We start from the raw sequence: 26,731 nt of genomic DNA, 5'->3' as shown, positions 1-26,731 counted from the left end.
TTATGAAAATGTACAATATGATTTTTCATGAAAATTTAAAACACTTTTTCGTTTTTGTTATAAATAAATAAAAATTGTTATATATTTTAAATTTTGTTTTATTTTTAAAATATTCTATCCTTTTTTTTCTTTCAGAAGAAAATTATCAATTAATTAATTAGTAAAGGTAAGTATTAATTTAATTATATGATTATTAATAACCCAGGTGGGTGTGTGGATATAGCACTTGCCTATGAAAGAAAAGTACGTCGGTTCGTATCCTGGTGTAGTTACCATTTTTACTTTAAAATTTAATGAATTTTTCCTGATTTTAAAAATTTTCCACTCTTTTTTAGTTTAAATTATATTTATACCCCGCCTTCTTGTTATATATAACGTCAGTTATACATATGTCATAAATCAAAATTTTGTCAGGGGGTGGGAATTTAAATAATCATAAATCAATCTCACTCTTTAAAATCGTGTTCTCCTGTTACAAAATATTAAAAATTTGAACAAAAATGGCTTGGTTATGCTAAAATTTGAAACTTTTTAATAGGAGAACATGTCATATAGTTGATCTCACTCATATTCTCCTATTACCAAATATTAAAATTTGTATTTATAAAATTAAAAAATCGCTCGTTAAGATTAAAATTTGAAATTTTGTAACAAGAGAACATGTTGTATATTTTATCCCACTTTTTTTTGATAACATATTCGCCTATTACAAAATATTAAAAAAAACTTATTTTCTTGCTTTTTTCTTGTACATGCTAATTTATTCTTGTTAATTGGAATTTTATAAGATTTTGTAATAGGAGAACATGTTACCTCACAAAAAAAATTAACTATGTTAATTATGTCATAAATCACTCTTCTGTCAAGGGGTGGGAATTAAAATAACATAAAATATACCTCACTCTCCTCTTACTTATTTGTCGCTTTTGTTTCTCAACAATTGTCTTAAAAAAAATGACATTATGTCAGAATAATAACTTATTTAATTAATAAATAATAGGACCAATGCCAGATACGAACCGAGATGTTCTGTAACCCGGGGCAACAGAGCTGACCACTACTCCACCTTTGACATATTATTCTTATCAACAATGTAATATACATACCTTTTACTCTGCATCCTGTTAGGGTAAATAAATAAAAAGATTAATATTTTTTCAAATGTTTTTTATTACGTTTGATTATAATTGTTCTTACAAATATTATAAAAGTATTAAATATTAAGTATAAATGAATATAAAAGTATTGAATTTTATTTCACGTTACATTTCAATCAATGTTCTTCAACTTAATTAGTATACATAATTCTTGTTTTTCAAATTTAAAATCTCCATTATTATATAATTCTTCTTCAAAAAGAATAAAAAACATTGACAAAAATATGACACGCGCATATGCAAAAAGTCCTATGTAAGTACAAAATTTTTATAAAAAGCTTCGTAGTATATTTGAGTTTTGTAGTAGTTATTAAAAATGTAGTTTGATACACTCATGAAAGATATGTACTAACATAAAAAAAAAACCAAGGCCGTAAAATTTTCGTACGTTTTTTTTTTGTACACTTTATATTTCCTTTTTAGGTCATCAATACATATCTAACAAAATTTTCCCCGTTTTGTGTTAAAAAAAAAAGAACAATATCACCGCAAAGTAAGTTAAATTTGAGAGTATCCCGGATCAGCCCCCCTTTTTTTAAATAATGCTTTTTTTTTGGACGCGAGAATATTACTATAGCAAATTAAATATATTTTGTTTTAGGCATTATTATAAAATAAAAGTCTAATTCAAAATCTTGCTGTCTCACTCTTCAAACAACGCTCTACTAATTAAAGCAAAAAAAAAATCTGGCCTATTATTGTAGGAAGCTTTTTTTTTATTCCTCGTGTCTATTCAGATGCTATCGTGAATTTACGTTTGATTCTATAAATTTTTTGACATCATGATCAATTACGACTAAATTCTTCTTGGCAAAACACTTCGTGAGTATTAAGTAACAGGTCTTATTGGCTTAGAAAATATATCAATTCGTTATAGGGTTTATGACGTCATGAATAATTTCAATATGGTGGAAATATGGATATCAAAATTATGATAGTTTTCAACGAAGTGTTTAATGACGTCATTAATTATTCGAAAATAGCTGACAAGTGTCAAAATTATGATGAAAATATAATAACGGAGAATCTTCTGATGATTGAGACGAAAATTTTCAGCTTCAAACACATCACACCAGGTCCTAACGACTGAATCATTTAGAACATATATCAATCCATGGTGTTTAATTGGTTTTTAAGGCGCCATGAATAAAATCGTAGGCGTTAAATTCATTAAAGGTAGCAACGAATAATTGATGTTTCTAGAATAATTCAAGTCAACATCGAAAGTCGTTCGAATACCTCATTTACCGTTGGAATCAACGTTCACGTTAACGTCTGAGTAGACATCGGGGATTTTTTTTATGGAATGACTTATAGAATACAAAAACAAAAATTAAATTTTCAGCAAGACTAGAAAAGACTATTAAAAATTATATCAAATATATATATATTTATAAATATATTATGTAATGTTAATACAGGAATGAACGGATTGAGCACCGATTTACAAATGGCCACATTTTTCAGTGGAAGATTTGATATTTTTTTTTGATAATGAATTGATGGCATTTTGTTTCTTTTTTTTTGAATAGTTTTAAAAAAATTGAAAGACTAAAAAAATGATTTGATTTTTTTCCAAGATTTTAATTTTTTTTTAATTAAATTATTATATCGTTTTTTTTTTTTTGTTGTTGTTATGTTCAAAAATAATCTGCTTCCCCATTTTGTTGTGGATGTTGACACGAATTTCTTTTTTTATAGTCGAAGCAAATTTTTAATATTTGTTTTTAAATCTTTTTATTTGCCATTTTCAATCAATTTTAATTGGTCTTTTTCTTGAGCGATTACTGTAAAAATAAAATTCAAAATTAGTTCATTGAAATTTTCGAGAAAATTTAGTTAAAAGTGATCTATTAGAACAATTAATATTCATCTATTTGATTTTGTACATTATGGCTTTAAGTAGCCTTTATAGCATAAGGGGAATCGATTCATATGTTTTGGATTGCGTTTTTTTTAATTTCTGTGTTCTAGTTCAGTAAAAAATATTGAATAACTAGTTCGATCCGTACGGAATACCACAGTGCGATATCCGTAGCTAAAAACAGGCTAGAGAAATCATATAAAGACGATAATATTGAGACCAAAGAGAAAGCAGAGGGGGAATTTTTCCTGCTTATAAAAAACTATAAACTTGAAAGATTCCAGCGAAGAACTATAATAATCCCTCATTAATAGATCACTTTTAGTCGTTGACAAAATACTATTAGAAACAATCGAAAAGTTAAATACTGTTACTCTCTAAAGCAAGCGTTAAAAAAACACAAAATAAATTACGAATATACCAGTTCGTGATTTTTCGTCGATCGAAAACTTAAACAAAAATTTTACCTTGAGTATCTGGAAGACTATTCTTTTCTTCAGTTGTCGTATGTTTCATTGTCGATTTATCAAAATGTTCGACACCATTTAATAAATTTTGATGTACTTTTTCGGCTTGAACAACTATAAAAATCATGCGCAATTGGCAAAAAAAAAACATCAAACCATGCAAAAAAAGTTTTTAATAAGCAACGTTTATAAAAATAATGATTGAAAATTAAAAAAAGCTCTTTACTTTTGGAATTTGAGAAAGGAAATTATCTCATAGCTAATCTCAAATACAGTGAACTCTGGTTAAGTGAGACATCGACACAGACTTCAACGTGTGCTTTCCCCTTTCATAAACACATATTAACTTCAGTTTTTCAGGTACTGATAATGATTTCAGCCTTCGTTTCGACATTTTTCAAATAAAAATTTGTATGATACTAAAGCAAAACTAAAACTGAAGGTCATTGAGACTCAAAATTAGTTAACTGCGGAATTTGCGGGTAGAATAAGAACAAACAAAACGATGTTATCTTAGTTCTCAGTTACAGAGGTGAATGTATATAAAATTCACTCGCTGTCTCAATTATAGAGGTAGTTATGACGATAAAATCGAAAGAACGAATCGTAGATATAGAAGTTTGCTTCGTCCCACTAACAGAGGTAATTCACTGCCAAAGTGTTGGGACCTCACCGCAGCATGAGTTCCAGTTATGGAGATTTCTTACTTATCATGGTCCCACTTAACTAAGGTTCACTGTCTGTACACTTCACAGGATTACCGAACATATTTTCATTTGAACAAAAGGAAAAAACGAAAAAATTAATTGGAAGCCAGTAATTGAAGTCGGCTCTTCTAGATATCCGGTCTAGGATGTAACCAATTCCGTCACTTCTGTTCTATGTAAGTGATTCAAATTATAAGGAACGTCTCCATGTCTTTTCCTAAAAGTTCCTATAAACATGGATCCTATTCGCAAGCGAAAGAGGAATAAAGAAAATCCTGTGTTTTTGTAACTCGAAAATAGAAGCTATGTTTATAGATTAAACATGTGAGTTCTGGGGTATTTTGCAACTTACTGGCAGGTAAGTTAGATTTTTGAAATTTAAGCTGTGGAAAATACTTTGGGATAAATAAATATACTGCATTATACCTTCTGAATCGGGCAGACAAATTTTTTCTTGAGTTGTTGCATGTTTCATTGTTGATTTATCAAAATGTTCAACACCATTTAATAAATTTTGATGTACTTTTTCTGCTTGAACCACTGTGTGTGTTTTTTAAATCATGCAAACATAAAAAAAAAAAAACATGCAGGAAAACAAATAAGCATTAATTAAAAAAAAAATGTATAAAACGCTAATTGGTTAAGCATTTTAATCTAATTACTGTTTTAATTAGTTGTTCATTGATACAAATCTCTTAAAGAGTAAGCACACTTCTGGGTTTTTTTGGGATAATAATTTTAGGTAATTACAATTTTAACACGTAAGTGCAATTTAAAATTTAAAAATGTTTTAGTTGAATAGAAATTTATTAAGGAGGCAGTCTCATTCTGGGCATAGTGTCAAAAATTCTAAATTTTTTTTTATACTTAAGGATATTCGCTTTTCTCGCAAGGGGGTTCTCTCCTTGGCTTCCGTGGCAGCCTTCGGCCTCGGTTCAGCGTGACAAAAAAAATCATGACATGAAAAAACAAATAACCGCATCCTTCTAGCTTTTAAGGTAGTAGTTTGGATCTAAATTTCTATTCAACCGGGTTAACAATAAATTTCAAAATTTAATTACAACAAAAATTAAACACTCGTAAAACACACAATCTACAAAACTTTAAAGAAAATTGGAGAAGTAATTTAAAATACTAACCGTCTTTATCTGGTAATGGATTTTTCTCTTGAGTTTCAGTATGTTTTAATTTAGTGGCATCGAATTTTTCGATACCAGCAATTAATGTTTTTTGAGTTTTTTCTGCGATTACATCTGTAAAAATAAATTCACAATATTATTAAACAATTTCAAAAGATTGATACAACTCAAAAGGTTAGTCTTGTCTATAGTACAAGCAATTTATGAAAAATTTCCCAAAATCTGTGCAAAATTGTAAGTAGTTTTAATGATTGATATGAATGGAAATAAACAGAACATGGACGAAAATTTAGAATTTAAAATGGGAAAGCAATGGATATTATGAAATTAGGTATATAAAAATACTTAAAAAACACTCCAGCCAATGTAATAAAAATACAGACAATTATTCGGTTTGAGCTAGTTCACGACGTTAAAACGTTATCCTTTCATACAGTTATGTAAAAATCATATAGTTATGTCATGTGTATTGCCTAAATTGATTGGTTTTTTAAAAAAACGGGAGTTTTGTCTGTAATACATTATGGCAAATCGTTTTGTATGTCGTAAAATATCGCAGCTTGAAAGTCAAATAATTCGAAAAAGTGTCATACCTTTTTCGTTTGGGTATGTTTTACCACATGGGGTACTTACCTTCTGCAGATGGTAAAATATTTTTTTCTTGTGTATCGGCCTTTTTCATGCACGTTGTGTTAAATGTTTCCAATTCACTTTTGAGGTCGCCAGCGACACGTGGTAAATCTTTTAAGGATGGTGCTTCAGACATTCTAAAACAAAAATAAATATTGAAATGAATACTACAAAATTTTCGTATACTAACGTATGTGAAAGTTACTTTTTTTATAATAAAGTAATCAAGAGTTCTTGGAGACGAATAGAACTTTCGAGTTCAGCTAAAGTTTTAAAAAAAAAAACTATGTTTTTAAATAATAAAAACTTATCGTTGGACAAGGAATTTTTTAGTGCGGTACCTAAATAAAAAACGAATCAGTTATTTTAATAAAGTGTCAATTTTGTCCAATTTTCAATCATGGCCTTCCTAATTTTCAAAAATGTCAAATCCTACTAATCTGTAATTTGGAATTTTCCAGAACACTTTCGATTTGGTTAAAGGTATCGAAACACCTTAAGATATGATTTTAAATATGTCAGTTTTAGTCAACTGGTACTTTTAACTCAAGATACAAAAAGTTCCAACTTTGATAGCAAATATCCTTTTTAATTGGTGGGCAAGAAATTTTTAATTTAGCAACTCTCAAGGGAACGGTTATTCTTAACATCCACTCAAAATTTTATTCGATTCGGTAAAAAAATATATAGAAATATCTGTTTACGGATGTTTTATCTTAAACTATATATTTCTTAAGAAAATCTGGTTTACGTTATCAATAAAGAAGAGATATTGTTCAAAAAATTATATAATTATAAAATTCTTTGTAATTAATCGCACTTAGATAATCTATCCGTAATCTCGTATTTAAAATTACAATTACAAGAAATGCATATTAAAATTATTAATTAACATAAAAAAAGATTAATTGTTAAGACATTAAAATAAAATAAACCGTCCGCGTCTTTTTTTATTTTAAACATATGGTGTTACTTGAATACTTGAATTATTATTATAATTAATGAATGAGTAATGTTTTTAAGTAAATCATGGTAGCATTTTGACCTATAATCATAGTTTTTAATATTATTTGATTTTAAATGAATTTATCATATATATTTATTAAATAATATTTATTAATAATAATTGTTGGTAAATATGACATTGATTGCTTCTGTGGTTTAAAAATATATTTGTAAAATTAAAATTACAAATGAATACAAATTTTAATTAATTTAAAATTAATTATAAATATAATTTTAAAAATTTAACAAAAAATTGTTCACAATTTGCATTTTATCCAGATAAATTAATTTTTGTAACGCTTAGTAATATTGATGCTACAAACCAGATTTTGGGATAGGTGTTAAAAGATATCAAGCTGAATTTTTTATAGCGGACTCAGGACGTAAAAAGTGAGTTTGAGTTCGTTAATAAGCAACAAATATCAATTGTGTCTTGGGTTCGTAGGACCCATTTTGTAAATCGTTAGAGATAAGACTACACGATAACTTAAAAACGAAAAGAGATATCGGAATTTTTATTGAGTGCTGAGGACGTAAAAAGTGGGTTTCAGTTCATAAATGAGCAATACAAGTTAATTGGGTCTGAGCCCGTTCCTATAAAGGTGCTTCACCAGCAGAAAGGTGATAAAAAATTAACGACTTTATCTCCGAAGAGGGCCGTTTACGGACTTATGTTCATATAAACTTTTGTAAAATTTTGATGGCAATGAAAAATTCCTTACGTTATGGACACATATTTGTGTGCACCCTGTTTTAAGAGCTGCTCTTAATATGTTTTAAAGGATATGAACTGCCGGAAAAGGATAATAATAAAAAATTACTATTGACATTTTGAATCAGTTATATATTATATCTTTAGCCTGTTTTTAGCCACGGATACCACACTGCGAAATTCCTCTCGAGGCGAGCTAGTTTTAAATTTTTTTTTTTTTTTTTTATATTATTTTTGACAAGTGTGACTCCCTATATCTGCATATTTAATACATTGAAATTGTAAAAGTATTATGTCAGTCGTCAAACATTAACGACCCCCTTAACTGATAGGTATTATTTTTAGTAACAAATATAAACATGTGTGTACCCTTAGCCTAGACTAGTATACTTGGGAGGGGTTCGCCCGGTCTTGTTTTAATACATTTTATATGTATTATTTTATTGATTGTGAAGGCCAAGGGCTGACTCTGATGATGATGCTGTTTCATTCTTTGTATTCCCGTCGTATTCAAATAACAAAATACAGTTTTGATCATTAAAATTGCAAATTCCATTCGTATATATACATAAAGTATAAATGTATATTAAATTAGGGAATTCTATTTGATTTGTTAAAGGAATTCTTTTCTTGATATATTCTATCGCATACCAATTTTAATTACATTTCTGGTGTTTTTGAAAATAGACGACAAATTCTTGATATTTCACAAGGAAATGTTAAATAACTAACAGAGTTAATTGTTCAAATATACTATAATGAGATCTTCACTTTATTAAACAGAAAACTTTCTGGAATTTTTAATCTAAGAGGTTCTCCGACTGTTTCTGTGGTCAATACTTTAAACCGTTACAAATTTGGGAGTAAAATTTTAATATTCTTATAACTGTATTACGGCTAGCTGATGCTAGAATTTGTAGATCCAGAAAAGCCTAAAATATTTTCACTCTGTTCTAAAGTCTTATTGTTATTAAATACAACTTAAAATAATCTTTGTGCTATTGCAAAGAAAATGCATTTCAATTAACAAAAAACGAGTAGATTAATGCAACAAATTTACGTGAGTGTCATACATATTGCCTATACAGTTTAAGAAATGATTTATTTTTTTTAATTAAATTATCTTGAAATGTAAATACCTTAATTCGAATAATCACCTTAATTATTACAGAGAAATAAAATTAAAAAATAATAATTAAATTTTGGCAAGTTAATCCAGAAAAAAGAAGGGTCATCAAAGACAATGGGGAGTGTGGCCAGAGTGAATAGTGGCTTGGATCAAAATAAAATAGTAGCTCCAAAAAGAAGACCCGTGACCCGGCTAGACTAAAGGATATTCATTCTAATATAAAACCTAAAAATCGAACAAGAGACAGAGACAACAAAATGACCTTAAACTTGGAATAAAATATATGTTTATAAAATTACTGTTATCTGAACCTTTAAGAACATTAATTTTTATTAATTAATTAATAAATATAAGTATATTATATAAAATAATTAATATTTATTACAATTATTATATGAATTTTATAAAATATTCTAACTGATTCATGTTCTTGAACAATTCAACAAATAATTATTATTTCACGTTAATAAATTTAAATAATGCCATTTTATTCCAATTATTTTAAATATTTTTATAAGAAACATTTTTCTTATTCATTTCATGCTGTGTGGTCAAATATTCGTTGTGTGCGTAGTCATGGTAGGGACAATAAAATCGATGCAAGCGTTTCCAGTGAAAAATTTTACGATAAAGGAGGCTGTTATGACTAATTTGCAATTCTTTACATGTTAATGTTATAGAAAATGTCAAATTAAAATTATTGAAAAACATTAAATAATTAAACTTAATGCATTAAAAATTTTGAAAATAAGAAATCAATTTGCACAAATATTATTTTTAAAAAGTAAATTATCATAATTATTTATTTAAATTTGTGAGACAATAATATTAAATTTTCAATAAAAATCATAAATGCAATCCATACAATTTTATAATTAAAGTAGTGTATCGTTACCAGGGAAAAGCCTCCAATAAAACTCACGCACGGTGCGAATACAAGAAAAATTAAATCGTAATTATAGCGATAGAAATAATGAAAGTAGGTACGTCAAAAATATATATTTCCTTTCAAGGTAATAAAAATTATTATTTTTTTTGTTATTGACATTAAAATGATTTATTTAAAACAAGACTTGTGTGACGTAAAATAAAAATGATGTTTACATAGCAAATTTTTCAAAAATAAAAGAATTGAGGACAAATGTTTTTACCTATTTCTATTCAAATAATACAAAAAAAACAATCAGATATTACTTTATTAATACCATATTTGGTATAAATATAAATAATATTTTATTATTAATATAATTATTTATAAAATATTATGAATATATTTTATATTTACATTATCGTACCTAATATTATAAATATTAGTCATAAAGAAATTAATATAATAATAAAATAAAGTGTTTGAGTCATCAGAAATATGTATTATTGTATTTTATATAGTTTATAATTTACAAAAATTTATTAATTCATATTATTGTTATATTAATTAAATACTATTCTTTTTTTTTAATTATTAAAAATTATTTTTTTGTTTTTGAAAAATTATATTTAAAAAAATTCGTTTTATTAACATCACTGATGTCAATTTTATGAATTTTGATAAAAATTTTAAGGGAGTTCTGTCATGCAAGAGCTTATTCAATGAATTGAATAAAATTTTGATACAATGATATTAATATGGTTTTGTTAAGTTTTAAAATCGAAATACTTTAAAAATATTATCGAAAGTTGCTCGGTGTATTTAAATTACGTTTTGAGTTTCTATTTAAATTTTTGTTTAGAAAAAATTGTCATTTTTAAAACTTTATAATTAAAGGACGTTTTCAAAAAATCACCATTTCTTAGCTAAATTTTGGTGTTACAATTCATAGATTTGAGCTGCTTAAGTTTGCGTTACTTAAATATAAATTTTTTGAACATATATTTTGTAAAATGTAAAATTTGTTGAACAGAAAAATTTTAGCGGTTAATATAGGGGAGACAATAAATATTTGCCCAAAAATTATCGGGATTTTCATCAACTTTTAAGAAAATAATTTTTCTCTGCTATTATACCATGCATATATGTAATATGCAAGGTATACTAAGTTTAGTCCCAAGTTTGTAACGCTTAAAAATATTGATACTATGCACAAAAATTCGGTATAGGTGTTCATGAGAGGGCGCAAATTAGGTGTAAATTTTATAGTATGTATTATATGGGAAAATTGTATGTGTGACATGTATGTATGTGTAATGACAAGAGTAATCAACACTGTCTATACATGATATTTCAACAATTAACTCAATTGTTTATGATTTTTTTAATAAATAATGATCAAATAAGCCTGAGGCAGCATTCAACCTAAACCCATCAACCAAAAAAAAGAAAATATGACATGATAGTAACCCCAAGGAATATTTAAAATTTCACTACCAATTTTGGTATTAATAAATAAATAAATAATCTTTTTATAATATTTTGAATAATAAAAATTATAAATTATCACTTCCCTCTCTACTATGGCTCACTTGTGCAGGCAGTAAATGTCCTCATTAAATTTACAAGATAGATAGATATCGTTTTTGCAAATGCATTTAACATTTTAACATTCAAACAAGTGTACATACAAAGTTAATAACATTATACAATAATTTTTATTATTTATCAAATCGAATTCATATAATACATTTTACTTGGAATTATTGCTTAAAATACAAAGTGTTCAAGAATAACACAGACCTGCTAAATTGGTCTATTACGTCAGTTTTTCTTGTAAAACTCATTTAAAAAAGCAAAAAATTGAAAATTTTTGTGTGTGAACGCCATACTATGTACTGTATTGAGGGAACAGTAATATTAGCAATAGTTATGGCAGACGAGTCAATGCAGTATGGGCGCCAGGCCCATACTGGTTGGCGATACTAACAATACTTCTGGTGGATAGTCCTATTCAATATTGTATTATTACTTAGGTCAACATAGATGCTATAGTATCTGTCTCTATACCATACCAGCATTGTAATAAACGCTAGGCATTTCTTACCGCATGGAAAGAGTAAGTACGGATGATATTAACTATTGAAATTGATCCTAATTGGATGATCCTAGGAATAAAACTAATTCCTGAATTATTAATTTCCCATTTTTGTTTTTGAAACAAATTTACCTAATTTTTCTCATTGGAACATTTTCTTCTTTATCTTCTGTTTCCCGAAAGGGTTATTTCAAACTAATCAGGTATCGTTGATTTGTTGGAGGATATAATTTCCAAAATTGCGAAATTCCCTTTTGAGTCATTATTTCCGATATTATCCCTTTAAATTCCTCGAATTTTTAACTTTCAAAAAGAAGTTTTTTATGTGTTACCCAGTTTCGACTACCAAATTATATCGACTTTTTGGGATTTCCTTAAAGGATTTGAATATAAATATTTTTCTAAGGTAATTTTGACCCAAAAATAACGAAAATCAGGTTTTTATTTGAATCTAAAGTTAATATATTTCAAGATATGACTTCGGCAATTGTTGGGATTCCGAGTTTAAGCTTCCTGAGTTCGAAATCTCAAAAACTATTAATCCAATCGACTTTTTGATACCAGAATCGTTTTCGCCAGGCCAGAATTTGCATAAATTCATGTTTTCGAGCAAATTGGTTTCAAATAGATTCTATCGAATTTTTTGAGATTTTTTTGAAGGGGTACCCCTTAGAAAAAATGAGAAAAAAATGAAAAAATTTTTTATTCCCGATTTTAATGAAAATCAATTTCTAAGGCAATTTTGACCCAAAAATTATGAAAAGCAGGTTAATTTTAATCTACAATTTATATTTTTCAAGATATGACTTCGGCAATTTTTGGGATTCCGAGTTTAAGCTTCGTGAGTTCGAAATCTCAAAAACTATAAATCCAATCAACTTTTAGATACCAGAATCGTTTTCGCTGGGCCAAAATTAGCTTAAAATCATGTTATCGAGCAAATTGGTTTCAAATAGATTTTATCGAATTTTTTAAGACTTTCTTTTCCCTTAGAAAAGATGAGAAAAAAATTTAAAAAAAATTTTTATTCCCGATTTTAATGAAAATTATTTTCTAAGATAATTTTTACCCGAAAATTACGAAAATCAGATTTATTTGAATCTAAAATTTATATATGAGTCCGAAATCTCGAAAATTATAAATTCAATCGACTTTTAGATAGCAAATTCGTTGTCATCAGATAGGACTCAAATAGATTTTATAGAATTTCTTGAGTGTTCTATTTTAATAATTGACATTAGAAATATTATTTATGGTACAATCTGTAATAAATGACGAATGGAATGACTACATACTATTTATAACATATTTGAGTTGTAAAGTTTACCAGTTTAACACCATTTATGGAAATATTGTTGTTGTTGTTGTCAGTTCAGAACAACTAACTAAAGTCAACTACTTATATTTACTATAACTCTATACATATACTAAATAAAACCAATAAAGCAATCAGAACAATCTGCAAAACACAGGTGGTCATCGAATATATTGACTAAATCAAATTATTATTATTTACTACTTTACTTCATCTCACTTATTAAGTTGCTAATCAGAACAGAAAGATTGCTTGAAGCTAATATACAGAATGTTCGATTTACATTTAGGCATATAAATATCACGAGTATGACAGAATACATGCGATAAGCAATGCAACTAAATGAGAGGTATTATATACATGTGTTGAAGCTTCGATATTCGTTGAGATAGTTGTAAGACGCTTGGAGAGTGGGAGTTTCTTAGTTTAATCGATGAACTACAACAGATAAGCCACGATACAAGTCACTTTTGCAATTTCATATAACACCTATAATACCTCTTACTTAGATGCATTGCTTAACGCATGTACTCTGTCTTACTCGTGATATTTATATGCCTAGATGTAAATCGAACATTCTGTATACTTTGTTGTTCGAAAATATTATAATACAATAGGATATTCTACTATATTTGAAAAAGTACTTCAAAATGTTGATTTTGCTAATAAAAAGCCACAAAAAATTTATTTCGGAAAAATACACACGCTTTCTTGCCAAAAACTTAAAAATTAAATTTTAAACCCTTTTTAAACTGTCAAAAACGCGGGCATCCAATTTGGTGACGTAATATCGGTATCATTATACGAAATAACACAGATAAGTTTGACAAATATATTCATAGACAACTAATTATAATAAATATTATTATCTATGTATATATTATACCCAGCTGTCTACACTGAACTAACTGATGGTCTATGGTTCATACCGATATGACATCACATCAGGGCTTGCCCGCGTTTTAGGTCACGTGCTATACAGTTTAAAAATTACAATTTTTAATTTTAATATTAAAACGAAAAATGTGCTTTTATGTCTCGAAATTAGAATATTTAAGTATATTTTTACATAAATTTTAACTTTTTTCAAATGTCATAATTTATTTTTCACTACCGAAAGTACCCTAATAGGTTACAAAAAAAAAGTACTCTTGAATTGTGAATTAAATAATTTTTTCTGAATTGTGAATAGACTATTAAGGTTATTTGGCTAAAATTGATATTTCTTAAGGGTTTGAAATGTTTTAAGACACCTAATCCATCAAGGTGTGAAAATTACCTCCCCTTTTCATTTTTATTACTTGATCGGATTGCTTATAAAATCTTTCTTCTATTTTAGAACAAAAAAATAAATCTAACATAATAATGATAAATAGTTGGTTAGTAAAAATGAGGTTATTCCATTTATGGTAGGTAACGTGAGAGCGAGTAGGTGGATTTTAAAAATTCATTTTAGTTTGTAATATAAAATAGGAGCGAATTGATTAATTAAAAAGATATATGTAGTGCAGAATATTGAAAAACAAAATATTTATTATTGATGTAAAAATGGAATGTCAAGGTATCTATCTAAATACGGTCTATGTCTGTACTTTATCGATTTTATTTTATTCTAGACGCCAAACTACCTTTTGTAGAAAATGGGAGACAATATCTTATCTTACTGCAATTATACTCTTTATTCTATCGATTTGAAATTTGAATATGTTATAGGTATTCGTATTCTACCGGTCCTAAATACTTTTATTTTTCGAAAATTCTGATAATTTTACAAATTTTCACTGTTTACATACAGGTACTTTTCTTTTTCCACTGTACCTGGATGTTATCAATGAAAATTGGACAAATTAACAGGAAAATAATCGAAAAATAAAAGTACTCAGGACCGGTAGAATACGAATACCTATAACATATAACATATCCAAATTTCAAATCAATAGAGTAAAGGGTATAATCGCAGTACTTGAAATTCAATTCTAACTTTAACCATTATTATCTGGAAAAGCGTTTTTCTTTATAAATTATTTTTCCACCAATGAATATTTAAGAGGATACTTTAAAAAATTATGGTGTAAGCGTGTATGGGGACCTTTATATATTTAACAATAATTAAAACTTGAAGAATTTCACACGAAATTTGAATAAATTTGCTAAAACTTTTAAAGAAATAAAACAAAACCTCTTCTTATTTATTTAAAACATATTTAAAACTCCATATGGTTTAGATATTTTTTTTTAAATAAATTATTCAACAGTTGGTAAATACTATTGAGAAAAAAAACATCGTTAAGTGTGTTAACGATAAAATAAACCACACCATATGAGAAACGTTAACATGCAAACAAAAAAGTTTTTAACTGTAATAAATATTCAAATTCAGTTCTATTTTAAAATAAAAAAGCAATAAAATTTTTTTGAAATGCATAGCGTGGGCGAATTTCTTTATCTGCATGTACAAATGAAATTCAATTTCAAGGTCCATATTTGCTTGTGTCAAATGATATCAATGATTCTAATCGATTTGGTATTAATAATATGAAGGTCTGTATTTTCAAAAGGTAATTTTACAAGTTTTTTTATTAACTTCACTTGTATGTAATAGAATTTTGCAAGTTTAATTTGACCCAATAATGCATTTCTATGACCTGATTTTTATAGAAAAGCAATGGAGGATGGGACAACTGGCCACAATTAAAGCCGTGTTTTGAAGTTCACAGAGCTATTGTAATTTTACAATATTCTAATATTTTACAAGTTATTTTTATTAACTTCACTTGTATGTAATCGAATTTTGCAAGTTTAATTTGACCCATTTCCCAGTTTCCGATTGAGCTGAGATTTTGATATAAATTGGATAATAATGCATTTTTATGACCTGATTTTTACATCGCTTGCACCATATTTAATATACATACTTTTTTTTTTTTTAAATTAAAAAATACTTTTTTAGAGACAAGCTTTTATTGTACTATAAAGTAGAAAATAATTTTTCTTATGAATCACTTATACATATTTACATAACTATTTGTAAAAGCGTGAGGCGTTCCGACTTCCTTGATATATAATCATGTTTAAGTGATTCATAAGAAAAATTATTTTCTACGTTTAAGTACAATGAAAAGCTTGCCCCCAAAAAGGATTTTTTATTAAAATTTTTTTAATTTATTTTAATATTATTGCTATTTCAGATATAACGGTGAGGTTTTACGCATATTAAGTTATTTAAAATTTATAAATCATACGCCCGATTCCCAATTATATAAATAAATAAACGACATAGAGAAAGAAAACAAAAAAACACCCGTTGTACCCGCCTAATTAAGGATATATGAGCACGATAGTGGGAACACAAATTTTTTGAAAATATATATTTTCAATTTTAATGATGAATTATGTTATAACTTGCCAATATAAGACGATAAGTAAGAATAAAATTTTTCGATGCCTGGAGTAATTTTAAAATATCGAAAATTGAAAATTTTACTTAATTATTTAGCTTTCGATATTTCGAAAACCAAGGCAGATATCGAAAAATTTTATTCTTATTTTTCGTCTACATTCATGAAGTTATAACAAGATTCATCATCAAAGTTGAAAATAAGATACAAATAATTTCAACCACACGTCTAAATTTGCCTTGGCGATCATACTACCTTAATATTAGACAGTGAGAAGAAAAAATGGGTGCAGTATTTATTTCTTCACTTCATAAATACTAAAATAGTACTAATGTTTTTGACTACAGACTTATTTAAACAAATAAAATAAAAAAAAATGCTAAAAACACATCATATAAATTAAATAAAATTATGTTGTCTGGCATTGTCTGATGTCGTCTTCAGTTCATGGCTTTCAATGGATGGCTCCAATCATTATTATTATTATGTTATTAAAATTGATGTGAAACACTCTCACCAAAGAGTGAATATTTAACTGTGTACTAAACTGACTGTACTGTTAAAAGAATGCATATGCGTTTCCCGGAAACGTCATTAGCATTTGATTCTTTTTCTCTGATCATAATAATAATTTTTTATACTTTTAATAAATATTTAACGTGTGGCCAAAGACCAGCCACATATTGGATTTTTATTTTATTATTCAATTGAAGTGATCATTATCATCCATCGTACAATAGAAAAATTATTTTAAAATAATAAAAAGACAATTACTTATTGTTATTTTTTATATAAATATACAAAATTCTTCACACCAAATTTGCCTCCCTTCTCTTAGTGCACGCATCGATCGTGGCAAGCTTACATACAATAATGATTGAGTTGAATTGATCCGGGGTATGAAGATCGCGTCTTATGTCTATCATAGACTATGGATCCGGGATCGAACTGCAAAATCACTTGATCCATCGGTAACCGGCTCAAACTCTGTAATAAAGTGGCAATCAAACCCGTAAAAACAATGGGCTATGGTAACCCTATCGGACCGAGAGAGGAGGGAAGAAATTTGTAATGCCAAACTGGGTAATTTTCACTTGAAGTTATAGCTTTCAATTTACCTTTTCAAGAAATAATAGGTTGCCAGGGTAACTTGGTGAATAAATTATGGCAACCTTTGAAAAAACCTTTGCCACCTTTTTTCAAAGGTTGTCATACCTACTTTATCCACCAAGTTACCCTGGCAACTTGTTAGTTCTTGAAAAAGTAGATTGAAAGCTATAACTTCACGTGAAAATTACCCGATTATTTTATGGGTAAAGTTGGTATCCCAATATGGCATTACAAAATTCCTCCCTCCTCTTCCGGTCTGGTAGGGCTGCCATAGCCCATTGTTTTAACGGGTTTGATCGCCTCTTAATTACAAAGTTTGAGCAGGTTACCGACGGGTCAAGTGATTTTGAAGTCCTGGAATACTAGATCATAGCGATGTAATTCGTATGATGACGTCTACTACAAATCTAAACTTGCCTTGGCATTCGTACTACCTTAACTAAACAGACTATGAAAATTTCTGGTCTGCAGTGTATTTGCCCGTTCTTAATCTTTGCCTCTAGAAAATGGATTATATATTCAAGGAAGGTACACAAAACCAATGGGTTAAGGGGCTTGAAATTTCTAAAACTTGACCGATTGACTATTATTCGGTTAAAATTAGATTGAGAAAAAAATAGACAATAGGAAAAATTTCTGTAATAGCGCCCCATTTTTGAATGTAAGGGCTTAAAACTTCAGAACCCAATCAATAGTCGACAAACTCAATCCAACCAATTCGTAATTACATCAAAAATCGGGATCCAGAAAACTTTCAGTCTTTCAGTTTAATTTTTTTCGTTTACCGTTAAAATTAATGAAATAAATCTTATATGTACCCCCTTTCTCAATCCTACTTCCTTTATTGCTGCGCCCCAGTGTTTTAAATGGGTACTGGGTAATAAAGAGAGAATTTATAATAAATTATTGATGTGATTTGAATTCTCAAATATAAAAAAAAATTAATTATAATTGTATTTTTCTGAGAATTTTGTAAGAACAATAAAATTTATTCATTTTTTTCACACTCTAAAAGTAGGCTTCAGCGATTTTGTACTAGATTGTTTAGTCGCCCTAATTAACGATACTTATAAACTGTTTAAATCCTTTGTCTATACTGAGTTGAATGTCGCTTGTTTTTAACTATGACTCTTTTTTGTTTTTGATATTTTCTTTTATTTCTTAAAGCTTTAAAAATGACTCATTTCCCAAAAAAAAATACTTGAGGATTGAATATTTAGAAGCCAGGTCAAAATAAACTTTCTTTGAAATTCTTTTGAGAAAAAATTTCTTTTTTAGTTTAAGTTTAGTTTAACTGTGGAACGAGATTCATTTTTGGATAGGAATCTCATTCTAAGCAATTTTTTCCGCTAAATTTACAACTTGTAAAGTAGCGAAAACAATCCATGGGTTGCAAAAATATTTTGTATATAATAATGGGTCGAGGAGGCAATAATTTATGCATCACTGGGCTAGACTAATGATTGCTACTCGCCCTGTTTTCCATATAAAGGTTGCGTTTGCAGTTGTTCACTGAGCTTTGTTTTGAGTCACCCATAATATGTAACACTCTGTGTTTAAAATTATCAAGCATGGTTGTAGACGCCTAGTAGAGATGCGCCAAGCCTTGAAATATTAACTAATATGACTTCTTGACATTCCAAGTATAAGGTCAATGTCATAATCTTTCTAACATATGAAAATGTGTTGGTATAGTTCAAGTTCCTTTCATTTTCGTTAAGTGTGAATGCTCTTGAAAAATATTATACAATTTATTAATTCATTTTTACAAAAATTATATAAAATTATTAAATTTAATTGGCATTAATTTGCATTTATTATTAAATTTTAGATTATAATTAGATTAATGATAGATTTAAAAAAGTAATTTAACACGCTATTCGTTGTGTGCGTAGTCATGGTAGGGACCATAAAATCGATGCCAGCGCTACCAGTAAAAATTTTGGCGTTAAAGGTGGTTGTTATGACTAATTTGCAATTCTTTACATGTAAATGTTATAGAAAATGTCAAATTAAAAATATTGAAAAACACTAATTAATTACACTTAATGCATAAAAATTGTGAAAATAAGAAATCAAATTGCACAAATATTATTTTTCAAATGTAAATTATCATAATTATTTATTTAAATTTGTGAGACAATAATATTAAATTTTCAATGTAAGTCATAAATGCAATCCATACAATTATATATGCATCCATACAATTCTATAATTAAAGTAGTGTGTATCGTTACCATAGCAATGCTTCCAATAAAACTTATACACGGTGCGAATAAAAATAATGAAATTTTAATGTATACGTAAAATTTCTCTATGGACAAAATTTTGCTTGAGATAATTCCAGGCGTAAGTAGGCGGGCTAGAGAAAGGAGTTTCAGTTTCTCTAATAGTAATGAGATAGGTAGAAAAAAAATGTTATCTCTCTGTCTTACTTGTATTTTAGGTTATCGCTGATTAGGTTATCACTGTCTTACTCGTATTTTAAGTCCGATGGATTTCTCTGAGTCACATTTGCCCATGCCTGATATATACGATATTAAGATTCGATATATCGTGTTATGTTACAATCTTTGCATGTGTATTAGTCATATAAAAATTATTTGTGGATGAGTAATAAAACTTTTGGCAATACAATGACCTTTTTTTTTACTTTCGAAGGTCAAAATCAATATTGTATTGTGTTACAATGTGTGTGAGACAAAAAAAAAACTCAAATGAATGTCTCTCTTAAAATGTATGATCGATTACCACCGCTGTTAATAATAAACGGAAATTTATATAGGCAACATTTCCGGGTAAATAATTATCGATTGATTATTATTATTATTGATTCATCGGTGTAATTATAATTCGTGAATTGTTAACAAAATTATATTGATTGTATACCGAATGAACGGGAAATAATGTGCTAAAGTTCATTAAGTGATATAATAGGGTAATTTCGGTAGCCTAGTATGTAAAATTATACTTAAATATTCTGATTTCGAGTCATAAAAGACCATTTTTCTTTTTTTATATTAAAATTAAAAATCGTACTTTTTAAACTGTATACCACGTGAACTAAAACGCGAGCAAACCCTGATGTGATGTCATATCGGTATGAACCATAGACCACCAGTTACTTCAGTGTAGACAGCTGGGTATAATATATCCATAGATAATAAATATTTATGTTTATTATAATCAGTTGTCTATGAATATATCTGTCAAACTTATCTGTATTATTTCGTATAATGATACCGATATTACGTCATCAAATTGGATGCCCGCGTTTTTGACAGTTTAAAAAAGGTTTAAAATTTAATTTAAATTTTTGGTCTACGCTTATTTACTTCTACTTCTTATTTTACGTCTACATTCATGAAGTTATAACAAAATTCATCATCAAAGTTGAAAATAAAGTACAAATAATTTCAACCCAAAATATAAAACTGCCTTGGCGCTCCACCTTAATTAATTTGTTTGAAGACTGTAAACAGTTCCAGTGTGAATGATAAAATAAAATGCGAATATGTAATTTGTACATTCAAACTTTTTATAAATACTTTTATCAATTTTTATGCTAATTTACAAAAAAAAACAGCAATTTTATCAACAGAAAATACAATAAAAATTTGTTTCACAATTTTTTATAAATAATTTTAACGATTATGTTATTATTTTTTGTAAGCATATGATTTTTTTTTGTTTTGTTTTCATTTTGCATAAAACCGGTTATGATTTTATAAATAATACATCGTGTCATATTCTTCTGGTAAACGTTTTGAAAAATCACTGAGAAGGAATGAAGGATGACTCGAGTCGAAAGAATAATCCTTGTTGGCGTGTTGCAATTTTTATACTTTTCTTTTGTAATTTGAGGTGTTGTAAAAATATTATGTTTATATAATTTTTTTTCCATCTGACTTAAATTACTTTTAAATATTACTTGAGCGGAGATTCTAATGTTACTACCATTATCATTCAAAATTTTCAAACTAAAAGCAGGTTCACAATAAGAAATGCATGGCGTTTATTACAATGCTGGTATAGGATATAGGAACAGATACTCAAAGAGATTCTGTTAAAATATTTTTTAAAATATATTTCTTGTTAAGGATATATAAGCTCCAAGGCAATTTAGGATAAAAGGCTTGATTTTTTTTATATGAAGTTGGACTAAGTCTTAATCAATTCTGACCATTTTAGGGGGGCTTGCCTGATCACAAGTTTAAACTTGTCTTGGCACCCTAAAATAATCTTTTTGTACTTTTTATAATTAATGGCGAACAATGAAAATTTAAAAAAATGAATTATTTTTCGCTGCATGTTTGAAATGTTTGTTTTATTAAATGAGTCATTTAATGTGATTTCAAAATTTTTGGAATTTACATGTGATTAATTAAAAAAATAATTAAAACATTTCCTAATTCTAATCATTTGTTTTTTAATTACAAATGTTGGAATAAACAATTTCGATGAATATGCAATCTCCGATGTTCTCTGGACTTTTTGGAAAACTATACAAGTACCGTGTTAGAAAGACAAAGTGAAGTAGCAGATAGAGTTCTTAAGAAGAAGAAAGTTTTTGCAGTTTTTGAATGTTTTTTATTATTTACAGTTTTGAAGGAGAAAATAAACATATAGAAAATATTTCTGTGAATTTTTCAACGGATTACATATAATTTAAATATTAATATCTGTTACATTAAAAAATTTTTAATCACTTTTTGTTTAAACTAATGAATAAAATTATTTTACAAAAAAGGGGTGACCAAAATTTCTAATGGATGACAGATGTTCAATTTAAATGTAAGGCACCTGTTTTTTTATAAATTTAGTACAAAGCAAATCAAAAAATATCTATAATTCTTTTTAAAATTACTTAATTATTATACTATTTAATAATATTGTTAATTAAAAAAAAAGTAATTAGTTTTTGTAAAATAAAATAGAAAAACTTTATGAATTTATTCAATTCAAACTGATGTCACTTAAAAAAGAGTGTCTAAACGATGCGGATAGAGTGATTGTAGCGTATCACCAGGTTCGGATTTAGACATTTTCAGTCCAGAAAAAAAATTGAGAGAAATTACAGAAATTTGTCGTCCCCTAGCTTTTAAAACTTCTTCAACGGTGGAATAAAATCGAAAAGTTATTCATTCAATAAAATGCACCTTTCTGAGCGTAAATATTTTACTTTAAGATAGTCAGTGTCCAATATTTGACAATAGGCCATATCGAAACTCATTTAGATTCTATTTTCAATTTAGAAATTTCCTACTTATAATGTTGGTACCATTAAAAACGAAATATCCCAGAATTCAATTCCCACGAATAAAACAAGTTTTCAAAGTTTCCACCAAAAAGATTACGGTAGTTTTGATCATACTGATCAAAAGTTCTTATGGACTCTTCCCTTCCAGGCTACGGCCCTTCAAAAGTCATGCCTAGTGGTTGAGTCCATAAAAACTTTGGATCAGCATGATCAAAACTACCTTAATCCACAGTTTTCAAAAATGTTTAACCGTAACTAAAAAATCAATGAATTGTGTTTGGGATCATTTACGCCCTTCAGTTCATGCCGCCCTAGGCAGGTGCCTACACTGTCTGCGTGGAAAATCGAAACCTGCGTACCCCAGATTGTCTTTGAATTAACTAGTTTGTTTAATGTAACTTTTTTACTAGTTTATTTTCGAGAATTCTGTCAAAAATTAACAAGAATTTGATATCACGTAATAGGAAGATTGGGAGACCCTTCTTTTACCATTCCGTTTTCGAAATATTAGCATGAAAACTTTTTTAAAAATAACTTTGTAAAAATAAAACCTTTATCTTTTCGAAGCCAACCGTTAGCCAACATTTTAAACAACGATTCTTAAAACAAAAAAAAACTTCCAAAAACATTTTTAAACGGTACGGTATCATAAAAATAATATGAAAAACAATTATTTTAGATAAACAAAACAAAAAATAAAAAATAATAGACAATAATTATATGACAATTAGCCTAATTTTTCGTTAAAAGGTTTCGCCGTTCTACACCAATAAAATACAATAAAAACACAAATAATATGCAATTTTAGGTTAAATGGTTTTTAACTTTTTAATAATATGTACTTAGTTTTTTTTTTTTTAGTTATTTCCGATTTTCTAAAAATAAAACAATAACACCATTTATAGCAAACACAAAAATTATAGCGCAAAAAATTGGTGTTGATGGTTCATTAATCGATAATTTACAAAATGTACCAAATATAAAAATGTTATGTAAGTTTATAAGAGTTTTTCTGATAGTTCAAGTCAATTCAACAGTCGTGTATGTAATGATTATGTGTATAAATAAAGTTTCATATTATTTTTGCCTATATGATATCACATCATGGCGGCTCCTGTTTTAGGTCACGTGATATACAGATGAAAAATTATGACTTTTAATTTTTATATAATAAAACAATAATGTGCTTTTATGACTCATAATCAGAATATTTAAGTATATTTCTACATAAATTTTAATTTTTATCAAATTTCATAATTTATTTTTCACTAACGAAAGTATCTTATCATTGATTCCGAATTATTAATCTCAAATTTCGATTCAATAAACCCTGCGTAAACTTATTCGAAAATTGAATATAGAATTCCATTTTTAAAAAAGAATAAAATTTTAATGACTTAATTTTTTTTAAACAAATATCAATTACAATAAAAAGTAATTTTTTGCAAAATTTACATTTATTAAACAGGTTTGATTATATTTTTCGCAATACTTCTAAATTAAGAAGTAAGCTACATTTTGTATTTAAGTTAACTAATTTGTTATTTATAAAAAGTTAGGTTATTCACCTAACAGTTCACTCTACAATATGTAATAAATTAAATAAGAATAAAATGTTTTTTTTATTTAAAAAAGAATTCATTGCAAGGGAAAAAAACACAATAATTATTGTTTAAAAAATTACAGTTGAGTCCTAAATAAATTCATTTCCGAATAATCGAACGTATTCTATCATAATATGTGTTCTAGGATAATCGACTACAATAGTAGACTTTATGTGTATATACAGTAGAATCTCGATAAGTTAAAGTCCAAGGGAAACACAAAATATTTTAAGTTATAGAGGTTTTTAGTTATCAAGTATCTATGTTAGGTAAAGGTTAATATAGAGGTATGTACATGTTTCTATGTACCCTAGTTAATATAGAGGTATGTACATGTTTCTATGTAGTTACTGAGGGCCTATACAGAGATTATTTATTTAAGTTATAGAGGTTTCGTCTTTTAAGTTATAGGGGTTTTGGGCTCTGATGGGAAGGGAACATAGTATTTTTTGAAGTAACAGAGGATTTTATGTTACCGAGGTTTAAGTTATCGAGATTCTACTGTATTGTATAAATCGCATCTAACTTTTTGACTGAAAGTGAGCAGAAAAAAGTTTGTAGCTTATGGATCACAGTACCTTTCTCCAACTGGAATTAACTTATTGCATAATTTTGATTTTTCAAAATGGCAGCCATTATCGAGCATATTTAACAAATTTAACGAGGTTTCACTGTAATTACACAGTAATAGTTAAATAAGAATAAAATGTTTTAAATACATTAATATTACGACTAAGATACTCCAAAATTGATATCTTTAACAGCCTACGTGTAAAATTTAACATAACTAAAAATATTATTTAAAAATACAGTTGTATCCTAAATAAATCCAATCTACGTCGAATAATTTTACAAATTGATAATTCTAACAACGTATACAACAAAATTTAAATTTAATATAGATTTTAACGAGATTTTACTGTAATTAATTATCAATATTTAATTATATTGGGTTCACAAATTTTAGTGTAAATATGTCATTTGTAACTTGTACCCATAAAATCGTACTATTAATCAACCGGATATTAGAAACAGGGTGAAAAATGAAATAGAAAACTAATATTAAAAATTTCGCACAGTATATGCAATACATATTACATAAATGATATAACTATTTCCGTTCACTTTTGTTTCTGAATAAATGATTGATAATTAATGTGGTAAAATTAATATGAAAATGTCTATTAATTTCCAGACTTTTGTTCGGTGATTTTGTAATATTCTTGTAAGCTCTATTTTTCGAAAATTAATTCTTCCAAATTCCAACTTATCAACTTTATCCGATTGATTCGGAGAAAATAGACTGTGACAGACAGGAGACTAATGGAAGTTATCTTACTATGCTTTTGTTTTTTCATCGAATGAAATGACATAAAGATCAATTTAGCGGCTTGATACATACCGTCAAAAACCGAATTCTATTGTATTGTAATTATTTTCTTTTCTTAACGGAAAAAAAAATTAATTTGCCAATCAACCGGCATTTTACGTTTAAAATTTAACTAAAAAAACAGACTTCACTGTTACTTGATTTCTACCAAAATTAAAACCTCTTTAAAATCGAATAAAATCCTACAGGAGTGTACGAAATCATATTGAATAAAAAATAAATGCATTCAACCCCTCTTTTGAAATTAAAATCAATAAAATATTTAAAATGCAGACCATGTGTATCGTAATCAGACGGTTTCACGTATGTCCCTCGTTGCCTATAACGACAAAAAACAATTCACTAATTTTAATTGCAAATTTTATAAAATAATTTTGCATTATTTTTAATAATAACTACGTGGTCTGTATTTTAAAACTGTTCTTAACAGAGAATCCTGCCCCACCCATATATTTTTCAATTATTTTTTTTTAATTTTATGAATTAAAAAAAAAAAAGAAGTTTCAGTAACTACCGGTGTTTTTATTTCAAATATATTAAAATTAAATTAAAATTATTTTTATGACAAATATACAAAATTTTGGTACTTACATGACTTGAAATTGGTTTGGTGATATTAAACGAATTAAATTTGGTGGATAAATCCCACAAAACGATTTGACAATTCACAGATGTGTACGTCAAAAAAAAAATCGAAAAAAAACGATGCAAAAACCACACCCTTGGTGATATGATGTTCTCAGAAGAGTCAGAAGAACTATGTGAACTACTACAATATAATCCAAATGGTATTAGGTTGAGCAGACAACTACTACTAGTCGAGTACAAAGCCGTTCAATGACTGTGGAATTGAAGTAAGCAGATGGTTATGCGACTGC

The 26,731-nt window shown here is 27.4% G+C and overlaps 1 protein-coding gene across 1 annotated transcript; it reads right to left on the bottom strand.

Annotated features, from left to right (window-relative positions):
• Positions 1-1,541: 1,541 nt before the first annotated feature.
• LOC123300836 (thymosin beta) lies at positions 1,542-26,731 on the bottom strand. The gene is made up of 6 exons (XM_044883485.1): positions 26,445-26,731; positions 5,968-6,101; positions 5,335-5,448; positions 4,622-4,735; positions 3,489-3,602; positions 1,542-2,944 (listed from the first exon to the last, which is right to left on the bottom strand). The coding sequence occupies exons 2-6, from the start codon at positions 6,098-6,100 to the stop codon at positions 2,895-2,897; spliced, it is 525 nt and encodes a 174-aa protein (XP_044739420.1). The 5' UTR covers position 6,101; positions 26,445-26,731; the 3' UTR covers positions 1,542-2,894.

This window comes from Chrysoperla carnea, chromosome 5 (genome assembly GCF_905475395.1).
Source record: "Chrysoperla carnea chromosome 5, inChrCarn1.1, whole genome shotgun sequence".
In the NCBI taxonomy this organism is placed as follows: domain Eukaryota; kingdom Metazoa; phylum Arthropoda; class Insecta; order Neuroptera; family Chrysopidae; genus Chrysoperla; species Chrysoperla carnea.
This window is presented reverse-complemented; position numbering and strand designations above follow the sequence as displayed.

Coding starts and splice junctions, on each gene's coding strand:
- LOC123300836 (XM_044883485.1), bottom strand. CDS start 6,100: ATGTCTGAAGCACCATCCTTAAAAGATTTACCACGTGTCGCTGGCGAC. Junction 5,449..5,967: donor TATTTTACCATCTGCAGAAG/GTAAGTACCCCA, acceptor TTATTTTTACAG/ATGTAATCGCAGAAAAAACT. Junction 2,945..3,488: donor TAGTCTTCCAGATACTCAAG/GTAAAATTTTTG, acceptor TTATTTTTACAG/TAATCGCTCAAGAAAAAGAC.